Source organism: Betta splendens, chromosome 19 (assembly GCF_900634795.4).
Source record: "Betta splendens chromosome 19, fBetSpl5.4, whole genome shotgun sequence".
Classification (NCBI taxonomy): Eukaryota; Metazoa; Chordata; class Actinopteri; order Anabantiformes; family Osphronemidae; genus Betta; species Betta splendens.
The window spans coordinates 419,261-445,958 of record NC_040898.2 but is presented as its reverse complement, the minus strand read 5'-3'; the positions used below and the strand labels follow the sequence as shown (position 1 = coordinate 445,958).

General features: G+C 44.9%; 1 protein-coding gene across 4 annotated transcripts; it reads right to left on the bottom strand.

Annotated features, from left to right (window-relative positions):
* Positions 1-3,917: 3,917 nt before the first annotated feature.
* On the bottom strand, positions 3,918-23,893 carry LOC114845606 (NMDA receptor synaptonuclear signaling and neuronal migration factor-like). 4 transcript variants are annotated; one of them, XM_029133802.3, is made up of 15 exons: positions 23,602-23,893; positions 18,926-18,981; positions 17,319-17,960; positions 17,173-17,245; positions 12,364-12,416; positions 11,180-11,221; positions 11,007-11,096; positions 10,662-10,783; positions 10,493-10,576; positions 9,478-9,511; positions 9,313-9,383; positions 8,611-8,690; positions 8,299-8,401; positions 7,309-7,384; positions 3,918-6,771 (listed from the first exon to the last, which is right to left on the bottom strand). In XM_029133802.3, the coding sequence occupies exons 1-15, from the start codon at positions 23,670-23,672 to the stop codon at positions 6,677-6,679; spliced, it is 1,692 nt and encodes a 563-aa protein (XP_028989635.1). In that variant the 5' UTR covers positions 23,673-23,893; the 3' UTR covers positions 3,918-6,676. The 4 variants fall into 4 exon arrangements, 3 of the variants coding, with proteins under 3 accessions (XP_028989635.1, XP_028989636.1, XP_055360236.1); XM_029133803.3 differs by having other exon boundaries at positions 17,173-17,242; positions 23,602-23,892; XR_008693155.1 differs by lacking the exon at positions 8,299-8,401.
* Positions 23,894-26,698: the final 2,805 nt, after the last annotated feature.

Genomic DNA, 26,698 nt, shown 5'->3' with positions numbered 1-26,698 from the left:
CTTTGGGTCCTTCTCTGATGCCTGGTGGAAAACTATGGTGAAGAAACAGAATTCTCAGCCAGTTTAGTTTCGTCAGAGGTTAAGTCAGAGGTCCAATGTTGCTTCTTTTCTTCTTTAGTAGTGATGCCAAATGATCCAGAAGCTTGACAGCACCAAACAAAGGTTCTGATGGCCCGGTAGTTCACCAGATGTCTCTGATCCACCCATCACGTTGTCTTACTGCGGTCGCTCTGACTCTCCACTGAGGGGCACTGCTTGCTCAAACCTTCTCTGCTCTTTGCTCCACATCTTGAACTAGTGTGTACCAGAAGCAGATGCATCACTTCTGGTGTAAACGACCTCCCACCGGGATCAGACCAGACCAGGAACTGACACAACAGGAATTCATGTCTGACCTGAGTGATTCCACTTGGTGCTAAAGTGGTTGCTCAGAGGAGGAGACACTCAAGCTACGACCTCACACACCTGCTCACACTTGTTCAGTGTTCTTACAATTTTCAGCCACACATGAGACCAGGTTACTACGACAATGAGCTACTTTCATCCCCATCACATGGATGAGCCAGCCTCACTAGCGCAGCGTGTGTATATATGTTAGCATCCGTGTGTGTGTAAATATATATATATACTTACTTACTATCAACATGATTTCAGTAGTGTGACTTATTGTACTGTACATATTTCATTGATACAGTGTTTTAGTGCCAGAGAGAGAGAAGAAGGTTGAGGGTAACTGTATTTCTTTTTTTATTTCTTAATGGTTTGGTTTTCAGGTCATGGGGAGTTGACCCAATATCAGACAGCACTAATTGATTTTACAGGATGCTTGTGTCAGACTGAGGAAAAGTCTCTGTGAGCCTAATCCTCGTGGGCAGAAACCAATTAACCCCACAGGGTCTAACAAACACAGAAGCACTAAACAAACAACCAGGCTCTGACTCGCTGCAAAGTCTGACATTGGTTCATTTTGCCTGATTTATTCAGTCAAGTTAATAGAGGTAAAGTGTAAAATAAAACAATAGCCAGTTTTTTGGAAGTGATCCCAAACCGAAAAAAGCCAGAACCAAACACAGCCATTGTAAATTTATTCTATAAAATGAAGCTCAAACACAAACATTCCAAAGCTGTGATTGATCCAGAGCTAATACTCTGCTTCTCCTCACAACATTGCTTACTCTGAAGCAGTGGATGAGGTTGTGTGTTTCTAGTTTCAGTGTGTTCACAAGATGCTGCCGGTCCGGACCCCTGGACCACAGCTGCGTCCCTCAGCCTCACTGCAGTAATCAGCATCTTCTTTCTCCAGCAGGTTCCCTATGATCAGTCCATGGTGTCACATGTTGGTGTAGAAGGGCACATGTGAACAGACATCAACACTAATACTGTAAGTAAACCTGGTGGTTATTGTTACAGCCGGTGCGATATGATGGGAGGGAGACAACATAAACAGGTGACTGACCTGACTGGACAAAAAGGAAGCCAAGCTGAAGGTGGCTGCACTGTCACCCCTGTCATTAGTTGGTGTCTAGTCAAAGCAGCTGAGTTTGGACTGTTCCAGATCAGAACACATTACTACACCAGGTTTTGTTCTCTGAGCCTGGCATCGCTGTGGCTTTGTCCTGTCTGGTGTTTGTGTTTCAGCCTCCACCCTGGTGTCGGTTTGTTGCTGTTATCCTTGTGTTTGCCTCGTGTCTGTCCGTTGGTCCTGTTTCTAGTTGTGTTGGCGTAGGTGATTCTGGTTTCTGAGCTCCTTCTTCAGGCAGTGATTGTGTGAATGAAACGTCAGTCAAACTCTCCTCGCTGGTTCCATCCTACTTGTCTCTTGTTCTTCTGTTTGAGTTTGTTGTTTGTTGTAAGTTTTTCTTGCTCCTTGTTTGTCACCCTTAGTGGTTTAATGAAATGTGTCATCTGACCCAGCCCCATCACAGAGCAGTGAGCTGCCGTCTGCAGCCAGGGAGCTAGCATGGAATGTATCGTCAGGACAGAGACTGCTCTGCTTCCCAGGCTGATGCTCCATCCACAGTGAGTCATTTGTAACAGTCCTTCACTGTGTGAGGGATAAGATTAGGCCAGGGTCAGTGTGACACAGGACAATGTGTTAAAGGTTTAAGTGTATCAACTAAAACATCACAATGACAATTAATCAACTTTCACCATCTCTAGAACAGAACCACAGACTTACATCTGTTTTCTGTGACTGCCTGTTGGAGTGATGGAACCAGCCTTCCTCCTTCAGTTAGGTTTGGTGTCGTTTGGCTTTAGTAGTTGTAGTAGTATCACAGCTTTATCTATTAGCCCATAAATAATTAAGGATGTTTTGCTCTAGCTTCCTACCACATTTATTTGGTTAGTGTTCAAGATTCAAACTATCTCCTCACAGCGAGAAGGTTCTGGGTTCAATTCCCAGAGCGGGTTGGGTGTAAAGTTTGCATGTTCTCCCCATGTTCCCCGCATTGTCACGAATAATGTTTCTTAGTTACGTCTGTCTAGTCATGTTCGGTTTTATTTTGTTATCATTTCCTGTTTAGTCCACACCCAGTCTACCCAGCTTTACTTCCTGTTGTTATCATCACCTGCATCTCATCAGTAATCAGATCATTCAGTATTAAGCTCCACCTCTAGCCATAGTTCCCTGCCAGATTGTCTACGTTGATTCCGCATTCCAGCATTTCTTGATCTCTTGCCTTGTGTTATCGACCGTGCTTTGTCCTCGACCCTGCTCTTGCCTAGCCTATGACCGTCCTGTACTGTAAGTCGACCTCTGCTTGTACCTTGACCACGTCTCTGCCTGCTCCTTGTCGGATCCTGATTGCTACTCCACTGTGTATGACCTCTGCCTGCCTGACCTTGCTAAAAAACCTTCTTATCATACTTAAGTCAACGCTGTGCATTTGGGTCTTTCCTCCATCGTCGGGTTGTGACACGCATGGGTTCTCTCCAGGTTTTTCGGCTTCCTCCCACAGTCCAACAACATGCATTCTTTTGTCACTCTAAACTGCCCGTAGGTGTGACTGGTTGTCTGTCTGTCTGTGTTTTGCCCTGCGAGGGACTGGTGACCTGTGCAGGGACTGGTCGCCTGTAGATGGCTGGGATAGGCTCCGGCACAGACGTGACCCCGCATACGGGAGTAAGCGGTAGGAAATGGATGGGTGTTATTAATGTTACAAACGCTTCAGACAGGAAAACTCCCTCGGAACCAAAGCTCATCGTAGGCTGTGAGAGAACGGCTGCTGAACTGAAAAAACAGCATCTTAATGCCTTCTAATTATTGCCCCCAAATCCTTTACCAAGGAACTAGTAATCTGACGCTGACCAAAACAAGGGAGGACCCAAAAGCAAAGGACCAAAGACAGACAGACATTGACGAGCAACACAATGGCATGGTGAAACGGACTAAAAAAAAAGAACACAAACACAGAACAGGTGTAACAATTTACAATTAGCAGATTAGCACAAATTCAATGTGATGCAAAATTGACTCGTTACAAGTGCAGCCGGCCTCAGCCGCTCCAGCATGTGAAAGTGTTTGTGACACTAGAGTCTAGTTTTATTGAGACGTGTGCAGGCTTCACCACATGTTCTGTCACACGGAGACGATGAGGGCTGAGTGTACATACCGTGAGGCTATATGTGTACAACAGGTGTATAGAACAGGTAGAGTAACGGGTATGCCTGCAGTAACAGGTGTATATAAATCCGCTGTTATGCTAATGAAGTTAATAGCTCATTGCTCATGTATTTGATCTGTACCATTTAGTTTAGACAGAAAAATCCCGGTTTGCCATGAAACCAGGATTATTTCAGGCTATAGTTGACAGCATCATTGGGAATCTGCTCCATGCAGAGTGGAAGTCTTTGTTCCTCACTATTCTTTACTATACTCACAGACACTGGAAAAAATGACAGTGAAACAAACAAGGTACAGTAGAACTAAGGTTTAATCAGAAAAATGCTTCAGAAACACCAATATCCCCACGGCAAGTAACGATGTTGTGCAACTGGAACAGTTCTTGGCTCAGTTCTTGGTTTTACAATGATTTGCCTTCTTGGATTAGTTCTTTCACTACTGTTCTGTAAGACAGAACCCAGACGCTCATCAAAGCTACCAGATATGTAACTATCACTAGTATTACATCACATGTACAGTTGCAGTATTTGCTATATTATATTATTATTATTATAAGCATAACTTTGATTATCAAGACATGTGGCTGATAATTAAATGAATAAATCTGTTAGTGATTAATTGTAAGACTCTTATGTGTGTTAGTCCATTAATGCTCAGTTAGACTCTTCTTAAAATACAGTCACATGACAACTGGCGTTGTCAGAGCAATCAAAGCAGCAGGAGGTCAAGTTCTCATCAAGCCCAACCAGGGCAGAGTGAGGGAGAGAGCAGCAACAGTTGAGTCAGGGAGTGGGTTCAGTTCCTGCTGAAGGGAGGTGTTGAAGGTTGGCTTTGGTAAAGATTACTTGCTAGTGTGGTTATGAATACCAGAGTCCTTGTGCCCTCCTGCAGGTCAAAGATCATGATTAATCAAACACTAGTCTGCAGAATCCTGCCTAGCACTCACTGAGAAATTTAGCCGTAATGTCTCCCTATACTCGTTACATGTAACTGTGCTGGTATGAACATGATCTGAATAAACATACAGTAGAAACAGAGAGTCTACATGGGCCCACAGGCGTCATCAGCAGAACACAAAGAGCGAGTCCTGCCCCAGACAGAATCTGTGCATCATGAACAAAGGAAGCTTTTGAATAACATTCTGTCTGTGACGCTCAGGTTTTTAACATGGAATTGATTCTAAGTCACACTTCCTCCAGTAGAAGATACAGGAAGCAGATGCTTTCTGCTGCTCTATCATACACAAAGGTTCCTAAGGACTATATTGCTACAGAAGAAAGATTTGGTGAGTATATGATTCAGAAACAAATAGGTTTCAACATGAATGTATAGTAGGTACAAAGGTCAGAGCTTATTTCTAGGCACAACATGTAAACACATGTAAGCATCTGAGCTGGAAGAAAAAAGAAGGAAAACCTGGTATCAAACAGTTTTTCACATATTAGTTGTAGGAGATGTTAAAATTTACTAAGAAACTGTACATTTTCAGGAGGTTGGGAAATTAATTAATAAGTATAACAGCCTCCATTCGTACAGACCAACAGGCTGTTGCTAAGTTACTGGCAATAATATTAAACATCATCAAATGATGACTTGACACAGAAGTGAAATTCAACAGCTCAAACAGCTTGTGTTTCATATCAGGTATCAGGTGAAATTAGAGGTAGCGTTGTTACAGTATATGAACAGTTACTACAGTAGCAAGAAGAGTTTAATGCTCAGGTTGTATCTTCTATATGAAAACCAGGAGTTTGCCAACTCATCTCCAGCAAACATAGCTCTGCTGTACAGCAGGGCCCCAGGAATGATGATTAGCAAACGTACCACATAATAATGTAATAATGGCATGTTCTCAGTCTTTTCCAAGAACTAAATGTGCATGTACAAGCGCTCTGTGTAGATTGTTTATGCACCACATGGAGAGAGCAGCATCGATCAGGAAGCAACGCGAACACACAGGTAATAGACAAAAAAAGAGGAAGGAAGGTAGGAAGGAAGGAAGCATAGAAGGAAGGAAGGTAGGAAGGAAGGAAGGAAGAAAAGAAGGAAGCATAGAAGGTAGCAAGGAAGGAAGGAAGGAAGGAAGCTGGGATATGGAAGCATATGCTCCTTGCTTAACCTACAATGTAAATGCAAAGTAAAAGTGTAATTTCTTTTGAATCGTTCCAATCCCTTCCAGTCTAAAAACCATTCAAAGCATCAGAGCTTACTGTAGAACGGTTTCATTTCGGATCCTTATCAGAAATAGAAATTGATCCAGTTACATTTCCAGCACAATTCTGTTTTTTAACGTGTCTCCACCTTCAGGAAGAAGTAGAACTGAAACTCAAGCAGTTTAAGCTTTATCCATGAAAATGAGTTGAATGCACAATGTGTGAGAAGTTCTGTCTGTCAAACACAGCACAGCTTCCTCCACCGCTCTACTGCTACTGATCCAAATTCAGTCTCAGGTTCTAAAGCAACACTAAACTGAAATTCAGCTGAATATACAACACACAATATGAAGACGTGTGACAGAACCTGGGAACCAAGAGCTGGTCCAGGATCAGTGCCAGGACACAGAAATATGTCTGCTCGACTACAGCTGACCAGAGCGACTAAGAAAGTAGAAGACCTCCATCTTTTTCTCAAAAAGAAGGATTAAACGAGCGTTAAACCTGAGTTAATACAACAGTCTCTAAAAACGTGAGTAAGCTGCTTCAACAGACTCTGAAAATGACTGTTTCTAGAGTTGTACAGCTGAAAATCTTATCTAAGGCTCAACTTTACGCTAAGATATTATCAACATTAAAGCAAATGAGCTTGAATGAAGATTGTCCTCTAAAGTCCTTCTCTCCGTTGTTTAAACGTGGGCGGCTCATGTTCAGGATCCACCGATGAGCCTTCCCTTCTCTCCCTTTAGACAAAAAGCCCACAGTAGCTGAATCACAACCGCTGTGCTGCTTCAGGGAGACAGAAGACTCTGCTCCTGCATCTCAGAGCTGGTCCAGGTGTCTGTAGGACAACCTTTCAACCAAATAACAACCGCTCAACCGTACGGTGGGCGTGACATCACAGGTGGTCATAGTCCAGCAGCTTGGAGTGCTGACGGGTTTTCCACAGGCGGAACAGGCGGAAGTCAAAGTACAACTCGATCATCTCCTTTCCTGCACAAAGAGCAAAACAGTAGTTAGAGTGCACAACATTTCCTGCACAACATTTTCACATACGCATGAGAAATTCAAAAGAAATATTATATTTTAATATAGCAGTTATAATAACAATATCTATTATATTATTATATTAGCAGTTATAATATAGAGGTATATTAGAGATATAAGCTTTGTTTGGAGCACTTAAGTCGTATTAAATGTGACTGGAGTGTCTCAGTTTTCGTGGGCTCAGATGTATTTGGAGCATCTTTTTTAAAACCCTTTGCCATCTAGAGCTCATGGATTCTCCTCCACGGAGAAGCTTTGCCACACTTTTATGTTGCATTATACGTAGGACTGAGATGGAACGACAGACCTGAAGCGGAACCACTGAAGCGTCTTTAGTTGTATTTCTGTGTGAGAACCAAGCAAAAAGGTGGAGGTGGAAATAGCTGCTTATTCTCTGCAGAGCGCAGACTTACTGGTGAGACTGGTACAACTACTGGTGCTGTGTGATGTGATGTAATGTCCATACTGTAGCATGAGACTCACCCTGTGCAGACAACTCTAGAGGGGACTTGAATTCAACCGAGGAGGGTCTCATCAGCCTCTTCAGAGTCTGAATGAGCTGAGGACAGACCAGAGCAGCAGACTTCAGCTGTGGATGCATGAGTTTGCATTGTAGCACAGAGAACATTAGCTCCTGCAGTCATCAGATTCAGGATTAACTCCTGCCTGTGACTGGTCTTCGCAGCTTGCTCTTACTCCTACTCTTGCCAAGACGCAGGATCATCTGCTGAGCTATGGAATCCAGCATCATACAGGCACCTGGACCCAGATCACTGGAATTTCGTTCTGACCTATGAGCAGAAGCTCAAGCCCTGGTCTGAAATGTGTTTATACAGTGAACCATGTCTCCAACTGTCCCGAGAACAAACACTGGACAAACACTTCCCAGTAAACTCCCCTCAGCGGTTCCTGATCGGCGGGGCTTGATAGGGTACGAGACAGGACAGGAGATGATGTGGAGGAGGACTCATTAATAAACGCGCGCTCTGGGCGACCAGTGGCTCCACACTGGCCTGCTGCTGCCCCTGGTTCACACTGAACAACACGCCGAGCTGGGCCGATGCTGGACCTGCTGGTATCAGAGCTCTGTAGCTATTAATAGTGTCTGTGCAGCTGCTTGAGCAGGAGGCCACGCAGGCAGCAGCAGGGGGGCGGGAAGATGTTCACTGCCCCCTCTCTGCGGGGACGATGCCCACTGGACTGTTCAGGCTGAGGACACTGAAACGTTTCATTTCATCATACAACGTTGTTGTAATGAATGAGGTCGTAGTGGAGCTTTTTATTTGATGCCTGACGTAAAGTCGTTTTTGATGTGTGCCAGCAGGAGGCACGACAACCACTGAGACCACTAACCACTGTGTGTGCGTGTGTGCGCTCAAGGAAGCAGCCTGTCTGAATAATGTATGAGCCGTGTGACACAGCACGTGTAGCTCCGTGTGCTGCTGCCTGTGGCCTACAGACACGCTAAGCTACCTTCTCTCCATTGACGCTGCCCAACACGTAGCAGCCCATGATGTGGATCAGATTGGGCTCCGGGTTCAGTTTACTCATCAACCGACCGAGCCGCCTCCAGAACCTGGGCACACGAGGAAGACGGGGACAGGAGGAACAGAGGTCTCTATACAACAATGGCAGGAAATGGAGAACCAATAACTGCTGGAACATGATGTTCTATTTAGTCCTTTCTTTGTTATTCTACTGGTTAAGGCCACACGAGTCATTACCTATTAGAAAATGTTTGACTTAACACTCCTTATTACAGGTACAGAAATAAAGGGAACCTACTGTAACATGTCTTCTTCCTTCTCCACTTTGGCGAAGGTGGCTACTTTATTCTTCAGCAGGTACAGATGTCCTGGACCTCCCTGTGGGAGGAAGAACAACTCCACCATCAAACGGCTCAGTCAATGTGTAAATGCAGCCAACATACTTGACATTCATGAAGCTGTGTGCTATGTAAAGGGAAAATTGTGCCTTTGTGCTTTTTCTTATCCAACACAGTCATTACAGTATGTGCTGATATTCAACACTAGACATTCTTACACAAACAACTAATCTCTTGTGCAAGTTTAAAACGTCTGATGTTCCATTTGACTAATAGTTTATGATATGTGTTTGTCTTTTACACCCTGGTCTCTGGCTCCATCCAATCTGATTCATCACCAGACCCAAGGCTGTAAAACCAAATGCATCTTGTCTTTGAAGCTTGGTGCTCTATTCTTTGGATAACAAGACATTTTGATTTGAGATTTGCTTTCCCCATTATTTTTATTTTCCTTAATTTTTATAATAAATCACACAAAATACAACTCTCTTATCTGCTTGTTTATCGAATTTTCCACCACAGCTACAGTAGTTATGGACTCATACTCTTCAAGCCTGACTGTACAGTCCATGAGTGGAATCAGATCATTCCTGACAAATCTCTTTCAAAGCTAAGAAATGTGTCCCAGCATCACTGATTCAGCCAATATGTCAACACTGCACCTGGCAGAAAATGAGCATGTTCCAGATCCTGCAGCCTTTTCTGTATGCGGTCAGCTTCTTCTCTATTTCCTCTGGGAACAAAGTAATGGAGGCACACTGTCACTTTGTCTGTCTGAATGTCCATCAGTCTGTCTGTGCCCTGTACCCTCGTCTCCATCCACTTACCAATGATGTCATCAAACGTGGCATGTTCATGATCCTATGGATGGCAAAATAAAAGCTTGTTTAACATGCACTTCTTTAAAGTCAGATACAGTATTTGAGACATTATTTTAAAATTTGAACAACATCACTGTAAAAACCATTGTGTTGCATGCATTTCTTTCTTCTATCTATCTATCGAACATTTGTTCCTTGGTTTTGGATCACAAGGAGAATATGAAACAGAAGTTCTGTTTCTTTCAGAAATGATTTTTGTCCTACATTCCCCAGTCGTACAGTAACACACTGACACTCTTGACCCATAAGAACCCACAGAGTCACAAAGGGTCCCAAAGTACATCATTTGTTCAGACGTAAACATTTGTGCGACATGCACGTGGCTGCTGTTGTTTGATTTATAGCCACAAATCTTTCCTCTAAGTATGAGTGAGTCCAGGTGAGTCAGGAGAGGTTTGTGGTTGGCCAGGTTTCATGAACCCAGAATGAAGCATGAACAAGTGTTGGTTTTATTGGAACCTGCTCTGGTACCTGGTAAAAAGAACTGGACTTTGAAGGCACAGAGTAGGTTAGGCTGATGGTACCCAGCTGTCCATGGCCATGATGAGTGCCTGTAAACTGCATTTTATCTGTTCATGGAGCTCAAGCAGTAATTAATGGTCCTAAACAGAAACAGCCAACAGACCTGAACAAATGAAGTAACCTCAGAAACATTGCCACCATCTCTCTGCATGTATTTATTGTGAGCAGCTCACTGCACATAATGCTCACATTGGTTTCAGGAGTCTTTTATGTTTTATTGTCTGCTGGTTTAGTCGCATGTGCTCCCATTGAACCACATAGAGCCTCAGCTCGTATGGCTTTTTAGATCCTATCTGTAGAAGTGAGGGCCCAAAACCCATTGTTATCTGACGTGAGCTGAACTTCTACCTTCAATAAATAATAAATTTGGTTGTATGAAAAGCACCGTACATTATAAATGAAGCTCAACTGATGAAGGTGGTGCAGAGCTGCTACTCACATAAAGGATGGGAATGATGGACGGGTCATTTCTGCGGATAATGTTGGGAAGATATTCAGCCTTAGGGACCTTGGAGGATATGAGCTGTGGAAAGTGGGAAACGTGCAGAGAAGGTGAAATGTCGTGGTTGAGTACGGGTTTCACTTTACAAGAAAGGAACTAGTCTCACCACAACTTTTGGTGGGATGAAGTCTTCTCCTTCGCAAGCCACTCTCTCCAGAAGCCTGTCATCCTCCCACTCTGCATCCAGCCCTTCATCTAGTGTCCCTGAGGAGGCCTGAAGCTCACCACCTGGTTCACACAAAGGGCCACATGAAAAGAAGCGCCCACAGGCGCCATTAGAGGCGTGGGTGCTGCGCTGAAAGCACGGCACCTGTGGTTTTATTCTTACAACGCAGGGGGAGGAGCAGTGACACAGACGAGCTGGTTGACTGCCAACAGCAGGAGGTGTTATGTGTTGTGTGTTGGTGCTTGTGTGTAGACGAAGAAGCTGTGACCTGATGTGTCAACTCACTGTCTCTGCAGTCGTGCAGTAACTCGGGCTTGACAGGGGTCGGGTCACTCCACGAGCGGCTGAAGCTCTTGGCTCTCCGGTCGGCGAAGGCTGATTGAGGTGAGGGCATGACAGTCATTACACACACCAACACAAACTGAGAGTGTGCTGCTGATGGTCCTGCGGTTACGTACATGTCACTGCCGACACAGGGAAGGATGCTCCAGGCTGCGTCACTACAGGGAAGGTTAGATTAGATTAGATCAGACTTTATTAATCCCACGATGGGGAAATTTCTGTTTTTGCAGCAGCGATATAACATTGAACAAAAACAACAGACATAAACAAGATAGAGCAAAAATGGTTTTAAAATGTGTAAAAAAAAACAAAACAGAAAAAGAAAGAAAAGGCACTCGAGTAAAACTGAAAAATACAGAAAGAGCATCTTGACAACATTTATGTATGATGTATTGCATATGTATGTGCAAGGAGGTATTGCATAATTACTACACAGTGTAGATCATGAAAGGTTTTTCACATTGGTGGTGATATTGTTATTGTAATATTGACAGGGTTCTTAATGACCCACAGACAATGGAATCAGTATAAGTTTGTTTTAATGGCTTTAGGCAAGATCCAGTAAACAGGCAACGGATCATACACAGGAAAACTCACTGGTGACAGTACAGACAAGGAGCAGGCAGACTAAGGTAAGTAGCAGGCAGGGTCAACAGACGGGGATCAGACAAGCAGTCAAAAACAGGAAACAGGCGGATGGTCAGAACACACAGAATACGAGGACATAGAACGAAACACTGGAAAGTGGTGAAATCACAATCTGGCAAAGGAATGGGGTGAGTACTGAGACTAAGTACCAAGGTAATGTGACCGGAGGTAAAGCAACCGCTAAACATGGTGGGACAGAAAACCGGAAGTAACCACCAAAATAAAACAGGAAATGACACAAGTGATAACTGCAGAGTCCGGTGTAGTGACAAATAACACAGCATTTAAAAGTGAGTGTGCAGTGAAGACAAACGAGCACCTTTATTCACAGGACACCTTCATTTAAGATGCTATACACAGTCAGAGTCTGAGCAGAAGTGAACCCAAAGAAAACAAACAAATAAACAGAAAGCGTCTGAAGGATCGATCAGAACATCCACTGATCTAATGGTGAGATGTAGCAGGCGAGGAGATACTTTTTAACTAGTTTCTACATGGAGCCACCTTTAAAGCCACCAATGAGTTATTGTTTGTTAATGTGTGTTAATGACGTCAATATAATGACATGAATGTTCAGAGACTCTGAATCTCTGCTCTTCATCCCACTGCCTGTCATGACATTCACAGACATGCTAATACGCTGAGGACCTACTTTGAGCCTTCGTCCTGTGGCTGCCCACCATTCGAAGGTGTTTGCGAAAATTCCTTCCAGTTTTGAAAAGAGAAAGAAGCAAAGAGATAAAAAAATGACAAAACACATTTATCTCGTGACTAAACATCCTGCCTGCCGCTCATCAACTTCATTTCAATTTTTTATCATTTCCACAACAGATGCTTGAAGCAAACAGTTAACCGTTAGCATCCCAGCAGGTTGCAGACTCCAACCAGGGAGCGGACATGATGCCAGAGTTGCTGACATCCTCCGTGTTGACATTAGTAGCCGCTGACTATGAATCAGAAGATGGTCCCTACAGTTCTACAACTGTCAACAAAACAATCAGGACAACAACTGATACTGTACCTTTGTGTTAGGATTGATGGAGTCACCAACACCAAAGCCCAGAAGAACACTCACCCCACAGTTTTCCCTGTTTTATGGCTAATAGTCCCTCAGAGCAGCCTGGAATCACGTGACACAGATCCTCACAGCTCACTAGACCTCCCCCTCATTTAAACATGAGCTCTGTCTACAGGCAAACCAAGACTACGAACAAAAACCACTAAAGTAAAAGTGGGCTGTTATGTTTAATGAGCCCCACCTCTGTAGTAAGTCATCACCACTGTGTGGTCGCCGTTTAATCTCTACAATCACCAACAAGGTTCACTGAAAGGTCTCCGGTGCTGTGTGTTTTGTAGTCACAGAGCGGTTTCAAGGCAGTTCACGCTACATGCTGACTGCAGGAAGGAAGAGCCTAAAATAGAGCGAGGACTCAGGGGACCTGTCAATCCGCCGACACGCTGACAAAAGCTTTTAGAGTCAGTAACACGTGTGCTCAGAGCAGGAGCATGTGGGCGTCCACGTCCACGTACGTCTGCTGGGTCGTCTCCATAACTGAACTTTACACAGAATAGAACAAAAGTAGTGTGAAAAGTGTAACCCTACCCATTACTCCACTCTGCCCATCTGTACAGTGTTGTATTGCACCAACTCAACCTAATTTGATTTGTTGCTGTATGTTTCATCTGTTGCTGTACTTTCTTTACTGTGCTATGCTGTTGTGAGACGGAATTTCCCCACTTTGGGACTATTAAAGGCTTTCTTATTCTTATTTGCTTTCTTCCAACACAAGCACTGCTGCTTTGTACAATGAGCAAACTGCTCAAATCATTTGGTTTTAGTTCAGTTTCAGGAAATGTTCACAGCACCGCAGCCAGATTAAGTCCAAACGCTCAAGCAGTGTAACCATGAGAACTAGGATGTGGCTCCAGCTTCCCAACATATGATAGTAAAAGTCTAGCACCTAGCAAACGCTAGCATTGCAGCTAATGTAAAGAGGTGAACAGGACACATCTGAAAGAATCCTGATGGTTGGTTGGATATGGACAACTCTGTGATTAATGCCATCCAATGATAGTTAGCATGAGCACATAAAGTCCATGTAACAACCTTGAGGGTGGAAATATGTACCAAGAGCCAGCCCAGGATCGTGGCATGGCTGGGTTCAGACATAAACAGTTAGGAAGGGGTGGGTCAGCAGTAACAGGTTGAGCTGAGGGTTGATGGCTTCGCTGACTTAGCAGCACGGCTACGTTTGACCCACCAGATGCAGAGGGCATGGAGGATATGCTGATACAAAGCTGCACACACAAACACGAAAGCCGGAAGATGAGCCATAAAACAAGCACAGAGGACAGATCAGTAGCAGAGATGACTACCCAGTGTCATGGAACCATTCAACCATTGTCACTGAATCTCAGGTAATCGTTTTCTTTGTCTGCTTGTTTCAAGTGCATTATTTCTCATTCTGTCAGTTTATAAATTGGCCCCTGTGGACATGGTTTTCCCAGAGGGGACTGTAATGGCTCTGACAGGACGTCAGCCTGATGAGAATCATCTGTGACAGGGTGTGACTGAAAGGAAGTCATATCCTGCAGCCTGGCTCTGACAGACAGCTGGGCAGTCCATAAAGCAGTAGGTTCTTCATGTGTGCGATGACCAAAACCAAAACCTCCTCTGCTGCCTGAGCAATTTCTTTAAGCACTGAATTTGTCTTTTCTCTATCTGAACAAGATGGATGCAGCTCCATGTTCAGCCTGTCACTCCTCCAACCATCTGTCAGCAGAAAATCTCAGATCTGAGTGTCGACTACTTTAGCACCAGCACATTTACTGCCAAATCCAGACTCTAACTAACAGGGTCCAAATTAGGGAGAGCAACACATGGAATCTCCTCCTACACTAACTGACAGGTTTACATGTGTAGCTGGAAGCTAGTTGAACGACACCTGAACCCAATGCATGTCTTTTTAGTAATTTCCATACATTAGATGGAATTCATGCTTATGCTAAAGTTATCAGGTACCAACCACATACAGTACTATAAAGAACAATAGCGTGTTAGTAAGTAGTAAAAATGTGTGTAAGTGGAACTGCTGAGTAAACAGATACCAGCTACTGCATTTACTGGAAGTGTATGTGTGTGTGTAAAAGTGACCACAAAAAATGATTACAAATTGTTAACTTGAGTTACTGTTAACTTGAGTTAACAGTTTGTTCAATCTATAATAACTCTAATAATTCACCTCCATCCATTTTCTACCGCTTAGTCCCATGCGGGGTCGCTGGCGTGCCGGAGCATATCCCAGCTGGCAATGGGCGGGAGGCAGGGTACACCCTGGGCAGGTCACCAGTCCATCGCAGGGCAACACACAGACAGACAACCATTCCCACAAACACTCATACCTATGGGCAATCAATATGGGGTCACAGAATGCATTCTTGGACTCCGCTTTGGCAATTGAACCCGGGACCCGACCCAAGGATCTTCTTGCTGTGATGCGACAATGCTACTCACTGCACCACGTGCCGCGCTAAATATTCACCTCAGCTGACATGAAAGCAGGCATCCTGCTCTCAAGCATAGTCCAAAAGGTCCCAATACTCCAACAATACAGTGAAGTTCGTCTTTAAAAGGAAGAAACCTTTCGGCTCTGTTTTAAAACTGTTTTCTCTCAGGGTATCAGCACATAGTTGTGCTACATAAGTAACAGCCAACACTTCATGAAAGAGTAATTGTCTTTTATTCCTAAGGTAAACTTCAGTGTTCTACTGACCCAATGTCAAACCTCAGCATGGCACACAACCACGTCAGGAAAAAGTTCAAGCAGCGTAAAGTAAAAAAAGACGAGGGGAGGAGATACTTACGATATCCTGCAGCGGTGAAAAGTCGCCGCAGAGAAAAGAAAATGAAAGAGCAGTCAGTAGTACTGTACATAGTACACAAAGAGTACACACACAGTACATATACATAAAATATTCTATCTACAGTATAATCTCAGTGATCAGAGTGAACATCCTGGCATGAGCATGAACAAATGGAGCTACTGCATGGCATGAATAAACAAGGCTAAACATGAACAAGACGTCTTAGATGGAGTACCACAGGGTTCTGTGCTTGGTCCAATTCTGTTTAGCCTATACATGTCTCCTCTAGGTGAGATTATTAGAGAGCATTCTATTAATTTTAATTTTTACGCAGATGATACTCAGCTATATATGTCCTTGGAACCAAATGAAACAGATCAACTAGTCAAAATTCAGGATTGTTTAAAAGACATCAAATCCTGGATGTCCCAAAACTTCCTTCAACTAAACTCAGATAAAACCGAAATTCTTATTGTTGGGCCTAAAAATCTGAGAGAGACACTATTGAGTCAGATAGCCACCCTGGATGGCATAACATTATCTTCAGATTCTACTGTGAGGAACCTTGGTGTCATGTTTGACCAGGAGCTCTCTTTTGCATCATAAAACCGTCCAGAACCGCCTACTTCCACCTTAGAAATATAGTTAAAATCAGAAGCATCCTCTCTCAGAGCGATGCAGAGAAATTGATCCATGCATTTGTTACCTCTAGGCTGGACTACTGTAACTCCTTAAAAAGCCTACAGCTTATTCAAAATGCTGCAGCCAGAGTTCTGACAGGACTTAGAAATAGAGATCACATTTCTCCTACATTAGCTTCTCTGCACTGGCTGCCTGTAAAATTCTCCTACTCACCTACACAGTACTCAATGATAAAGCTCCTTCTTATCTTAAAGACCTAATAGTTCCTTATGCTCCCAGCAGAACGCTTCGTTCTCAGAGCGCTGGGCTATTTGTGGTTCCTAGACTGTTTAAATGTAGAACAGGAGGCAGAGCTCTTAGCTACCAAGCTCCTCTCCTCTGGAACCAGCTCCCTCTTCAGGTTCGAGAAGCTGACACATTCTCCACCTTTAAGATTAGGCTTAAAACCTTCCTTTTTGATAAAGCTTATAGTTAGAGATGGTTCAGGTCTCTCTGAACAACTCTGATGCAACCGTCAGGTTTGACGGTTGCATCAAAGCAATCAAGGAGAACCGTAATGAACCACAGTGAGGAGCATGACGTCATCATTCTCTCCTGGAGGTGAAGGCAGATATACCACATATTGAGAAGGCGTCGGTGAGCAAGAGAGAGAGCGAGATGGTGGTGGGTGAGCTTTGTCTAAGCCTTAATTAACAAATGTGGGTGACAGGTGATAATTAAGTAACAAAGATTCCAGTGTGTAGTTGTAGGTTTGTGTATGTGAGTTACTGTTGTGAGAGAACAGAGACATGAAAGTATTAGCATTAGTTATGACGGTTAAATTGTTTATTTATATACAAATGAGGTTTCTTTAGTTTAATGAAAAATTGAATTTGAATAACCCCAGATTAAAGTAGAGCACGAGGCAAACGTCATGTGCTCTGGCTCAGAGGGACTGTGGTGGAGTTGGACTCACGCCTGCAGGGTGGTGCTGGCGGTCTGGAAGCTCAGCATATTTTCTTTGGGGAACCAGCTGCTGGGATCCTCTGCTGAAAGGAAGACAGATGAAGGTGAACACGTTACTGGTGAGGGTGGAGACATGACGGCCTGTGCTGTGTTTACCCCTGTCGTCAGCACACGCTCTGTCCTCGCTGTACATCCGCTCCAGTTTCTTGCGGGGCCTCCCTCCATCTCGAGGCGAGCCGTGCAGGTCAAGGGAGCGCTGGCTTTGGCATGGAGCCCTGATGCAATCTGGAAGGAAGTCTCTCCTCATACTGTTGACATTGCCAGGGCTTTGGAGAGGCTGCGCTGGTGGCGGCTGGTGGCTTCGCTGGCGGCTGCTGTGATGGCGGCTGCCGTGTGCGGCTGCTGAGGAGGGTTGGCTGGTCGCGGCCTGGGACAAAGGCTGATCCCTGGAGCCTTTTAGGGCCACCAGCTCCAGGCTCGCTTCGCTGCCACGTCCCCCCAGCGTCATCCCTCCCTCCCTGGTGATGGTGTAAACCCTGGCTGGCTTCACCACTTCGCTCTCCTCTGGGCCTCTGGAAACTCGTGGGTCCTCTGCAGACAAGCTGTGTGCAACAGAGAGCTGACGTTTGGAGAAACCAGGAGGTGCTGGAGCCTGGAGGTCTTGCTGAGACTGTTGATGAGAATAGGCACGATCGACAGGAAACTGGTGGGACTGCAAATGCAAAGTGTTGTTATGTAAGCGGCTGGTCGCAGGAGAGTCACAGTTCTGGCCAAGGAAGGAATCAGACAACAGGTGTTCTGAAAGAAATGTAAAGACAAAGAGATACAGATAAAAAAAGACTTAATTGTGTGTACAAATAAATATCAGATAACATGCAAATGAACACAGAGACTGTGTAAATCCTTCTGGGATTTGTAGCTTTGGCAACAGAGTGGTACATTTAGGAGCCAGCAAAGCTTTGGGCAAGATGAGGAGGAGGAAGCAGATTCATAGAAAAGAGCAGGAGAAGGAAGAATAAAAGATTTGGAAGTAGATGAGCTATGGCACATGAAGCACATGATGTGGGCCATGGAGGACAGATGTTCTCACAGTGCAGCTGCAGCTCAGACGTGTGAATAGGTGTGAGCCCATGTGTGTGAGCAGGGGAATAAAGACGCAAAGGAGCAGACAATGACACACTGAAATAACTGGAGTGGCCCCAGTGTTTCCTCCTCCAGCATTTGTCAGCTGTAGTTGGATTGAAATAAAGCAAATATCCTACATCCAGCCTTCGGAGGCAGGTGATGCTGGACTATGCACTAACAACACAATTTGTGTTGTGGCACCAACGAGCACTCACTACAGGTCGGCTCCAGCAAAGCTTGTTTGACCAAACAAAGTTTGACCTTTGTTAATGAGGGTGGAGCCGAACGTGGAAAAGAAACGCTCACATCAGTAGCGTGAATACTGTAGGCAGGGTTCCTGCTTTAACACTGGCCATGCACCAACATCAGCAGCATGATGTAGGCTTCATCGCACATGTTCAGGAGTATGATATGAGCTGCTCTGCTGTCCTGAGAGCCACATCATCAGTATCAGTGACGAGCACTAAAAGCAAAACGTCCTCGGCTGCTGCAGGCTGAGCTGAAGTCCTGCTTTTAAGCTAAGGTTTAAATGAGAAAGTTAAAATGCAGGTATTAGAGAAGCAAAACAACACACCTCATACACACAGCACACATGTACAGCAGGTACTTGTTGGTGGTTGTGTGGTGTTTTCGCCCACCTGCTCCGTTGCAGCGCTCTGAATTGGACAGGTAATCTCCCAGTGCTCTGGCTGCTCTGTAGAGACACAAGTGCAGGAGTTACTGTGACTGAAACTACATGAGCAGCGCCTCTTTGGGTTCAGCCTCGTTACATGCTAGCACTACATCACAGACTCTGTGGCTGGTCACTGATCCATTGTGAGCAGTTCAGCTTCCTCAGGTTTAAGAGCGTGAGGCTCAGTATATTAGTTATGTCTTAGATAGCTACAGTGGGTTAGACTGGCTACTGCATGTGCCTGATGCAGGAATGAGTGAAGACTATAATCTGCCTCCTCCTACTCACTGTGACCTGCCACTCCTGCCATCTGCACACAGCTACACGGCTCCCAGAACGAGACGAAGGCTGCACAAATACAACACACACAATATGCTTCCTACAAACAGAGAAAGAGTAGTAGCTAACACAGGAGGCCCTCCTGCAGGAGCCACAACGTGCAGAGTAGCTGTTCTGAGCCTGGAGGAGCAGGAGCAGGAGTTGGAGCGGAGCAGGTGCAGAAGAGATGCAGAAGCGGAGCAGAAGTAGGACCATAACATCAGCAAGATGTTGAAGCAGCCAACAGAGAACAGAACGGCTTCAGCACCTGGAGCAGCGAACTGTTCCAACACCGGTCTGTGTTGGTAGGTAGCTCAACCACTTTCTACTGGGATCATGATCTACTGTATTACCAGACTTTCTTCTGGGTTCTAGATCCAGCAAGTGTCCCTGTACTGTCAACTGTAAGAAGATGGGCCAGGGTCACTGTGGACACTACTCACAGCACATAAAAACTAAAATGACACAGGGGCAAAGAGATTAATGATTTCACTGTGTCCCAGAAAAAGGAGCATGGTCCTAGAACCTAGAAATTAATGAGAAAGTGGTAACGGGATCAGGGTTCCTGTTCAAACCTGCTCCAGAAACGCCTGATTGGACTCAAATCAAAGTCTTTGTGTGGCAAATGCTGCTCCACACAGCACAGCATGTTTTGAGCAATGTGACATTGGTGGGGAATACAGTGACAGGAGAGACATGTATATAAAACTAAAATAGAAGCAAGGAGGGAGATGGGAAGCATAATAAGCAAGAAGAGAGAGACAAGAGACAAATGATCCGGACCCTCTGAGATTATACATCTTTATATACACACACACGAAGCAAAGAGCTGCTCTACGAGCAGAGCGTCTGATACAGAACCGCGTCATGATGCCCTGCTACTGTTTCTCATGTCTGCCACACCTTAGATCATCAGACTAATTATGAACACACACACACACACACACACACACACACACACACACACACACACACACACACACACACACACACACACACACACTCTCGCTCTATCTCTCTCTCTCTCTGCGGCCTCGTAGGTTTTGTGTGTCTGTTGTTTTACTCCTGGTTTGGTTCAGTCAACTACTGCTCAACAAATGCTCATCTGCTTGTGCTCAACACTACTGTGAAACAGCAAAAGTCTGCAGTGAACTGCAGCATTTAGTGGAGCTGCTGATGGCCCAGCGTTTCTCTGAAGTCACAGTTACTGATTACATATTTAAAGTATTATTTTGACATATTTGGACGTCTCCCTTGCACCTGACGTCACTGTCCACTGTGAATTCACTGCCCTCAGGCTGTTAAGAGGCTGATTAGTTCATTAAGGGACACATGCACTTGGATTCCACTGACAACAAAAGTTCATGAATCAGGCAATTAACCATGCTGCAGGTCAATAAAGGCTGGAGACAGAGCCTCTGGGCACACAGTAAGAGAACTAGGCGGTCGCCTAGGGCTCCACCTGCTGGGGGGGGGGGGGCGCTCCAAGCCTTCAGAAAAACATGTAAATGCGCCCGGAGCAGAGGAAAACGGCGGAAAATCACCATTTGTGAGCCGGGGGGCGCGTAATCCTGATGTTGCCAACTTGGCCTGTGGCTCCACTCACCTCCATCCATCCATGGTGTGTGATCTTTACCTTCTCGGACTGTGGCTTCATTCCAAACCCTACCTGTGTGGTACTGTACTAACGAAAGAGATTTTTCCAGCTCAGCCCTGCAGGCGTCCCAGCAGCAGCCGTGAGATGACCGTGTTTAGCTCATTTTCAGGGTTTTACCTGCATTTTCTCTGGAATGAGGCAACTGCAGAAAAGCAATACAGATAGAAAGTATAAGATGGAGCAATGTTTTTCAATCAGATGAGTGGACTGTGCTGCTGAAGTCAGCAGCTGATGGTGCATCGGTGTGGTTCTCAGGCAGGACCCTGCTGTGTAGGTGCAGCAACAGCTTCAGACGGTTTGAGCTGATGCTGGCTTGGTAAACGTGGACTAGCTGACAAGCTTCTTGCTCTCTAGCACCACATTTCAAATCCCACTTTTCATTCCATTCTCTAAAGTAAAGGAAGGCTCGCTGAAACCACAGATACACCAACTGCCTGTTTGTACCTCCATAGTTGTTGATCAGATGCCATGCGGCACATTCAAGAGTGTTTCTGGAAATGTGATAAATACCATGTGAATTACATGTCAGGATTCCTTTGTTCTATAGATTTTAAACGAGTATAAGGTCATTCGTTTCATTTTGGTCATGACTAAAGGTCAGCAAAGGACAAAGACTTAACCACACAGTGCAAGATCCAGTAGTACCACCGGCCTCTAATATGTTGCCGCACTTAGCAGCTAATGCCTGTAATGAAACCTCCATTCTGTGTTTTCAGTGTGATGTAATCGTCACACTGAAAAAGACCTTAAGGTGAAAATGTTTATCGTCTAAAACAGTGTGGGGCAAGCAAATATGTGGTGCTGTGGTCTGACTAACCAAGCAGAAGCTTTCCTACCTGGGACACAGACATGAACTGTGTCATTGTGAAGTAGGTCTCAATGTCTTTCAAAACACAACCCAATGGCTTCTAGCCCAGTGTTTGTACATTAGCATCACAATGACAAAAATGCAAACGAGCCCATTATCAAATGCTAATGCCTCCTTGAATCATCTCCATGCAGAGAAGCTCCTTTGTAGTTCTCACAGCACACAATGAGTGTCCAGACCTGAATAATGTGACAAACACAAAAAACTAGAAGCTTGGCCGGTAAACTGCAAACAGTAAGTTGGCATTTGTCAACTCAGGCTCTCAAAGAACAGCAGAACAAAGAATAAGAGCAGCTTTCCCAAGGCAGAGCTCCTGCTGCCACGGAGACCACACAACAGCACGCCTGCTTCTGGACCAGAACACGGCCAGTGTGAATACATTAACTCTAAACTCCCTTAAACTGATTAGATGTTACAGTCAGTGTTATTGAGACTTACTGTAAGATAAGATAAGATCATTTTTGGCAAACGACAGAGGGGGACTGATCACTTTTCTCCAAAGATTTCCTGACCTTTATTGTATAAAGTGAACGCAAACAGAAGGACGGTGCAGAGAGGACATAATTAAAGATAACTTCCAGCTCTGAGGTGTTGCTGTCCAGAGCTAGGCACCAGCTTCAGTGACATAGAAACGATTCAGTCCAGCTCAGTCAAGACACAACAAACAAACCATCAGACCAAAGGATCAGGACTGTCTCAGAAAACAGTGTCTGGTCCTTAGGGAAAGCGCTCGCCTGCATGGAGGAGCATCAAACTCCCTGTTAACTAGATCATAGATAGAACAGGAAGTATGTTGAAGCCTTGGCTGCCGTCCACGCGCATATCTAGGATTCTGGCTGCAAGCAGTGTGATTTATGGAGAGTAAAGCATGAGGAGTGGAGAAGCAAGCGAGGCGGTAAATAGCAGAGAAAAAATGGAGGTAAAGTGGATGGAAGGTCACACGATGTGGGCTCAAGCATATGTGCAATTGTTTTCTGCAGACTCTTCGTGTGTGTTTTAGAATAGAGCAGAAATGTGCACACGACTTAGGGCAACAGCTCTTCATTAGTTTGCGTTCGGCTTCAGGGGTCAGCAAGTGGGCGACGCTGAGCCGAGAGCATCTCCCACAGAACGTTAGTCATCGAGCAGCTTCGGATGGAGCCCGTGACACCAAGACGTCTCATGACTCACACAGGCAGTGGGATTTGTCACAGATCTGCTAAAGTAAAAGAATTTATTGAGCGCATATCAGAAAACTGAGTTGAAAGTTCCCAACATACGTCAGATGACAGGAATCACTGATAAATAGATTTGTTTTTGTGGCTGTACCCAATTGGCCAACATAGAATAAGGAACCAATTCAATTTAGCATTTGAAACCAGTTTCCTGTTTGGAAAGAAATGCCGGTAAAAAAGATTATACCAAACCAATATTCCTCATTTGGACTACTTTCTCCGTTTGCCCTGTTTTAACAGCTCTGCATTGTTTCCTTCATCAATAAAAATTAATAAAGCCCATTCTCCTCATTTTGTTACTCAAAATGTGGCCATTACTTTACTCTTTAATCTTCATGATGCTTGTTAAGGGTTAGAGGTTTTATTCGGTTGAGAGAAGCCCGTGTCGGTTTCTTTAGAGAATGACTTTAATAAATCCGACACGTTCTAAATAAAGCTCCTTCTCATCAGAGTGAACTTCCGTGAACCCTGCGCTCAGAGACGCGGAGCACCGCGCGCTGCATGACAGTGACATCTCAGCAGCAGCGTCGCGCTGTCCTTGTCGCTCCGAGCCGTCGCTTCACGCTTCCTCCGGCCACACTCACCGAACTTTTGCGGCCACTGACGATATCGCATCACTCCTCGCGCTCTTCTTCCTGGACACCGCAGTTCCCATGCTGGAGCGGAGACGGCCCAGGGGACAAAAGACGGACCATTCCAGAGTGATCGGCGAAACCAGAGAAAGAGAAAAAAACAGCAGGCCGATCCAGTCCAGCGCGTCCAGCGGTTATTACTTCATGTTCATGATGCGGGTTGGGTTGAGCTACAGCAGCTGGAGGAGAAACGCGCTGCTGCTGCTGCTCCGCTCCGTTCCTCATCCAACTGAAGCTTCTGGGGAGGAGGCGGAAGCGCTGACCATAAAAGGAAGACGCTCACGCGCCTCCCGCAGTGCCCTGACAGATGAGGTGTGGGCTGCAGCAGAGCACGCACAGGCAGGTTGATGACATGTGTGACTACACTAAGCATTGTGACGGTTGCCCCAGCTGCCCTGTAAAACTACACCACACACATCACTGCTGTTGGGCAGCGTGGCCCCAGAAGGGGATTTCAACCAGAACTACTTCAATCAAGATGCAGCTACAAAGCTTGGAGCCTGTTTATTGTCTGTACACCTCAAGACAAAGTTTACATTAAAAACAACAACCCCAGTAAACAGAACGAGGATAGTGCTGGACAGCAGTCCATCACAACTTACATCAAATGAAACCGATAATTATTGATGCTGCAGGGAAAACGTCCATGTCCTGTAGACGTAGATGTATGGGCTCATCGGCTCATGTGTCTTTTTCTTTTATATGTAATAAAAGTATTCTATCGAAAAGCTAAGGATCAGATCTGCTCTAAAAATAAGAGGACAAACAAACCTGCCACCTCTTCCAGTTCAGATCCAGATCATTTTGAGCCATTGTCATCAGATTTGAAGTCATAGCTGAAAGGCTTTGACAGCAGCAGCAGACAAGTCCAAGAGGAGGAGTGGGAGGGGGAGGAGGAGGGGGAGTGGGGGGAGAAGGAGGCCGACCTCCTGAGCCGGTTCAGTTTGTCTGCGCCTCAGTCCTCATCCATCTCCCCCCTTCCTTAGCTCACCTCTTGTTGGCTCCCTGTCTGCTCCTCCAGCACGTGAGTTCCGGCAGAGCGAGTTAACAAACTGACCATTATTATTTCAGCAGTGTGTTTTTATTCCCACCACACAGTCACACAGACACGTGCAGTTGTGTATGTGTACGTACATGCTGCTGTGTGTGTGCACACACCTGGATGGAGGCATAGACAGACTACAAGCATGACACGCTGCATTACTGCAGACCAGCTGCTGGCGTAGTACAAACTGTACCACTGATACTGGAAACTAAGCTATGGAGAGGAACGCACCAAGCACTTCAGTGCCTGATTTAGACCTCGGTCTGTGGGAGGGACGAGGGGCCGTAGCTGGAGGTAGTGTCCTGTCGTTGGCCAGTTGACACAAACATGGAAACATGGACGTCAGCTAAAAGACAACTGGAGGAAAAGATGAATGTGACACTGGAGTTGGTCCCAACGGATTCAACAGCATGGGCCGATGGCTGAACATAGGGACACTTAAACTAAACCTCTGGCCTTCTAATCCCTTATCCTTCAGCAGGATGTTCATGGCAGCGTATCTGTGTCATGCGTCAGCCTGCTCCTTTCAGCTCGGCTTGTCCCACCGCTAAACTCACCTGCAATCAGCCTCTGCACTCAAGCCAAAGCTCACGCACCGCTGCAGCCTGATGGGACACTCAAGTGCGTTAGCTGCACTGGCTCCCAGCCACGTTTTGGCTGACTATTACCACAGGTTCACACCTGAGTCAAAACTGACTGGTCCTGCGTCCTGTCCTCAGCTTGGTTAATACTTAGTTCTCCAGACCATTCTGAGTGTTCTGGACATGGAGCGGCATGAGGTCTGTTATAGTGAGACCATGTTTTATTAATCTAATACTACTGGATATATGAATGAAATAATATGAAAAAATTAAAATAAATAAAAGAAAAAAAGGGGAAACAATAAGTATTATAACCAGCGATAGATGAATAGAGAACACAATGTTAGTGAAAAGTGTCGCTGAAATCTTAATATGACAGACAATATTAATCGCAATTAATGAACATAAAATAAACATAATCACAGAAAACACAGCAATTAGCAATGAGTGAATAAATGAATAAAAGGATAAAGGATGGTCAATACCTGTCATTCTGAAGGACTCTGTTTTCACTTATCATGTTTTGTTTTCCTGTTTTATTTGGTAATACTTCCGGTTTCTGTTTTCATTTGGTTAGTTCCCTTTTCGCGTCCCGGTCTCATTACGCACGCCTGTCCGTTATTAGTAATCACCGCCAGCATTTAACCGCCGCCAGTCACTTCAGTCATTTGTCAGATCGTCTTGCGAGAATACCGACAAAACCTAAGTGTGTGTGTGTCTTTGATCGCGAGAAAAAAGAGTATTTGTTTCTAACTAATAAAAACCTAAGAATAACTAATGAATTTAGAAAGTTCAATTTTAGCTTTGAGAAAGGTGAGAATTCTCAGGATTAGAGATGTTTGTCTTGCCTTAGTTTGCAGCTGTAGGCCGCTGTACAGCGTCTCCCATTACGGGTTTGGTTGAGCGAGAGGTTCCTCTCTGGTCCAGGTGCCACAGCCTCTGGGCCAACTTTAGTTGCATTGCCAGAGTCCAAGGGGTTTCAGTGAGCAGCGCTACTTAAATCTGCCCAGAAGGAAAACTGTCTGCAATCAAATTTAACTAATTCAATCCAAAAAGTGAGTAGAATAAGGACAATTGATTATAGTTCAGTTTCGTTATTTTTTGGAGTTGATGACTTCAAAAGTAACAAAATCGCTCCTCATTCGTATTTCTAAGTTTACCATAAATTTACAAAATTTGAGAACAAAGTAGAGTAAAGAAAAGTAATGCAATACAAAAAGAACAGTAAACAAGTTCAAAGATAGAGGCAATTGAAATCGTGACTAAGGTATCAGGGGCAGGGGTCACTTTGGGCGGAGGATGAGTTCAGCCAGTTGTTGGAGAGTTCCGCCTCTCTGCTTGCTGCATCAAACTGTTGATTGGTTCAATCCCAAATTTGGGAATAACTAAACTTTTCCTCTTATTATCAAGTTCAAAGTTCCAT

What these genes read in the sequence shown, in the direction of transcription:
- LOC114845606 (XM_029133802.3), bottom strand. Translation starts at nt 23,672, where the DNA reads ATGGGAACTGCGGTGTCCAGGAAGAAGAGCGCGAGGAGTGATGCGATA. An exon ending in CCATCATTCCCATCCTTTAT is followed by an intron (nt 9,512 to 10,492) that starts GTGAGTAGCAGC and finishes TGCCATCCATAG; the next exon opens with GATCATGAACATGCCACGTT. An exon ending in ACATGCTCATTTTCTGCCAG is followed by an intron (nt 8,691 to 9,312) that starts GTGCAGTGTTGA and finishes TTCCTCCCACAG; the next exon opens with GGAGGTCCAGGACATCTGTA.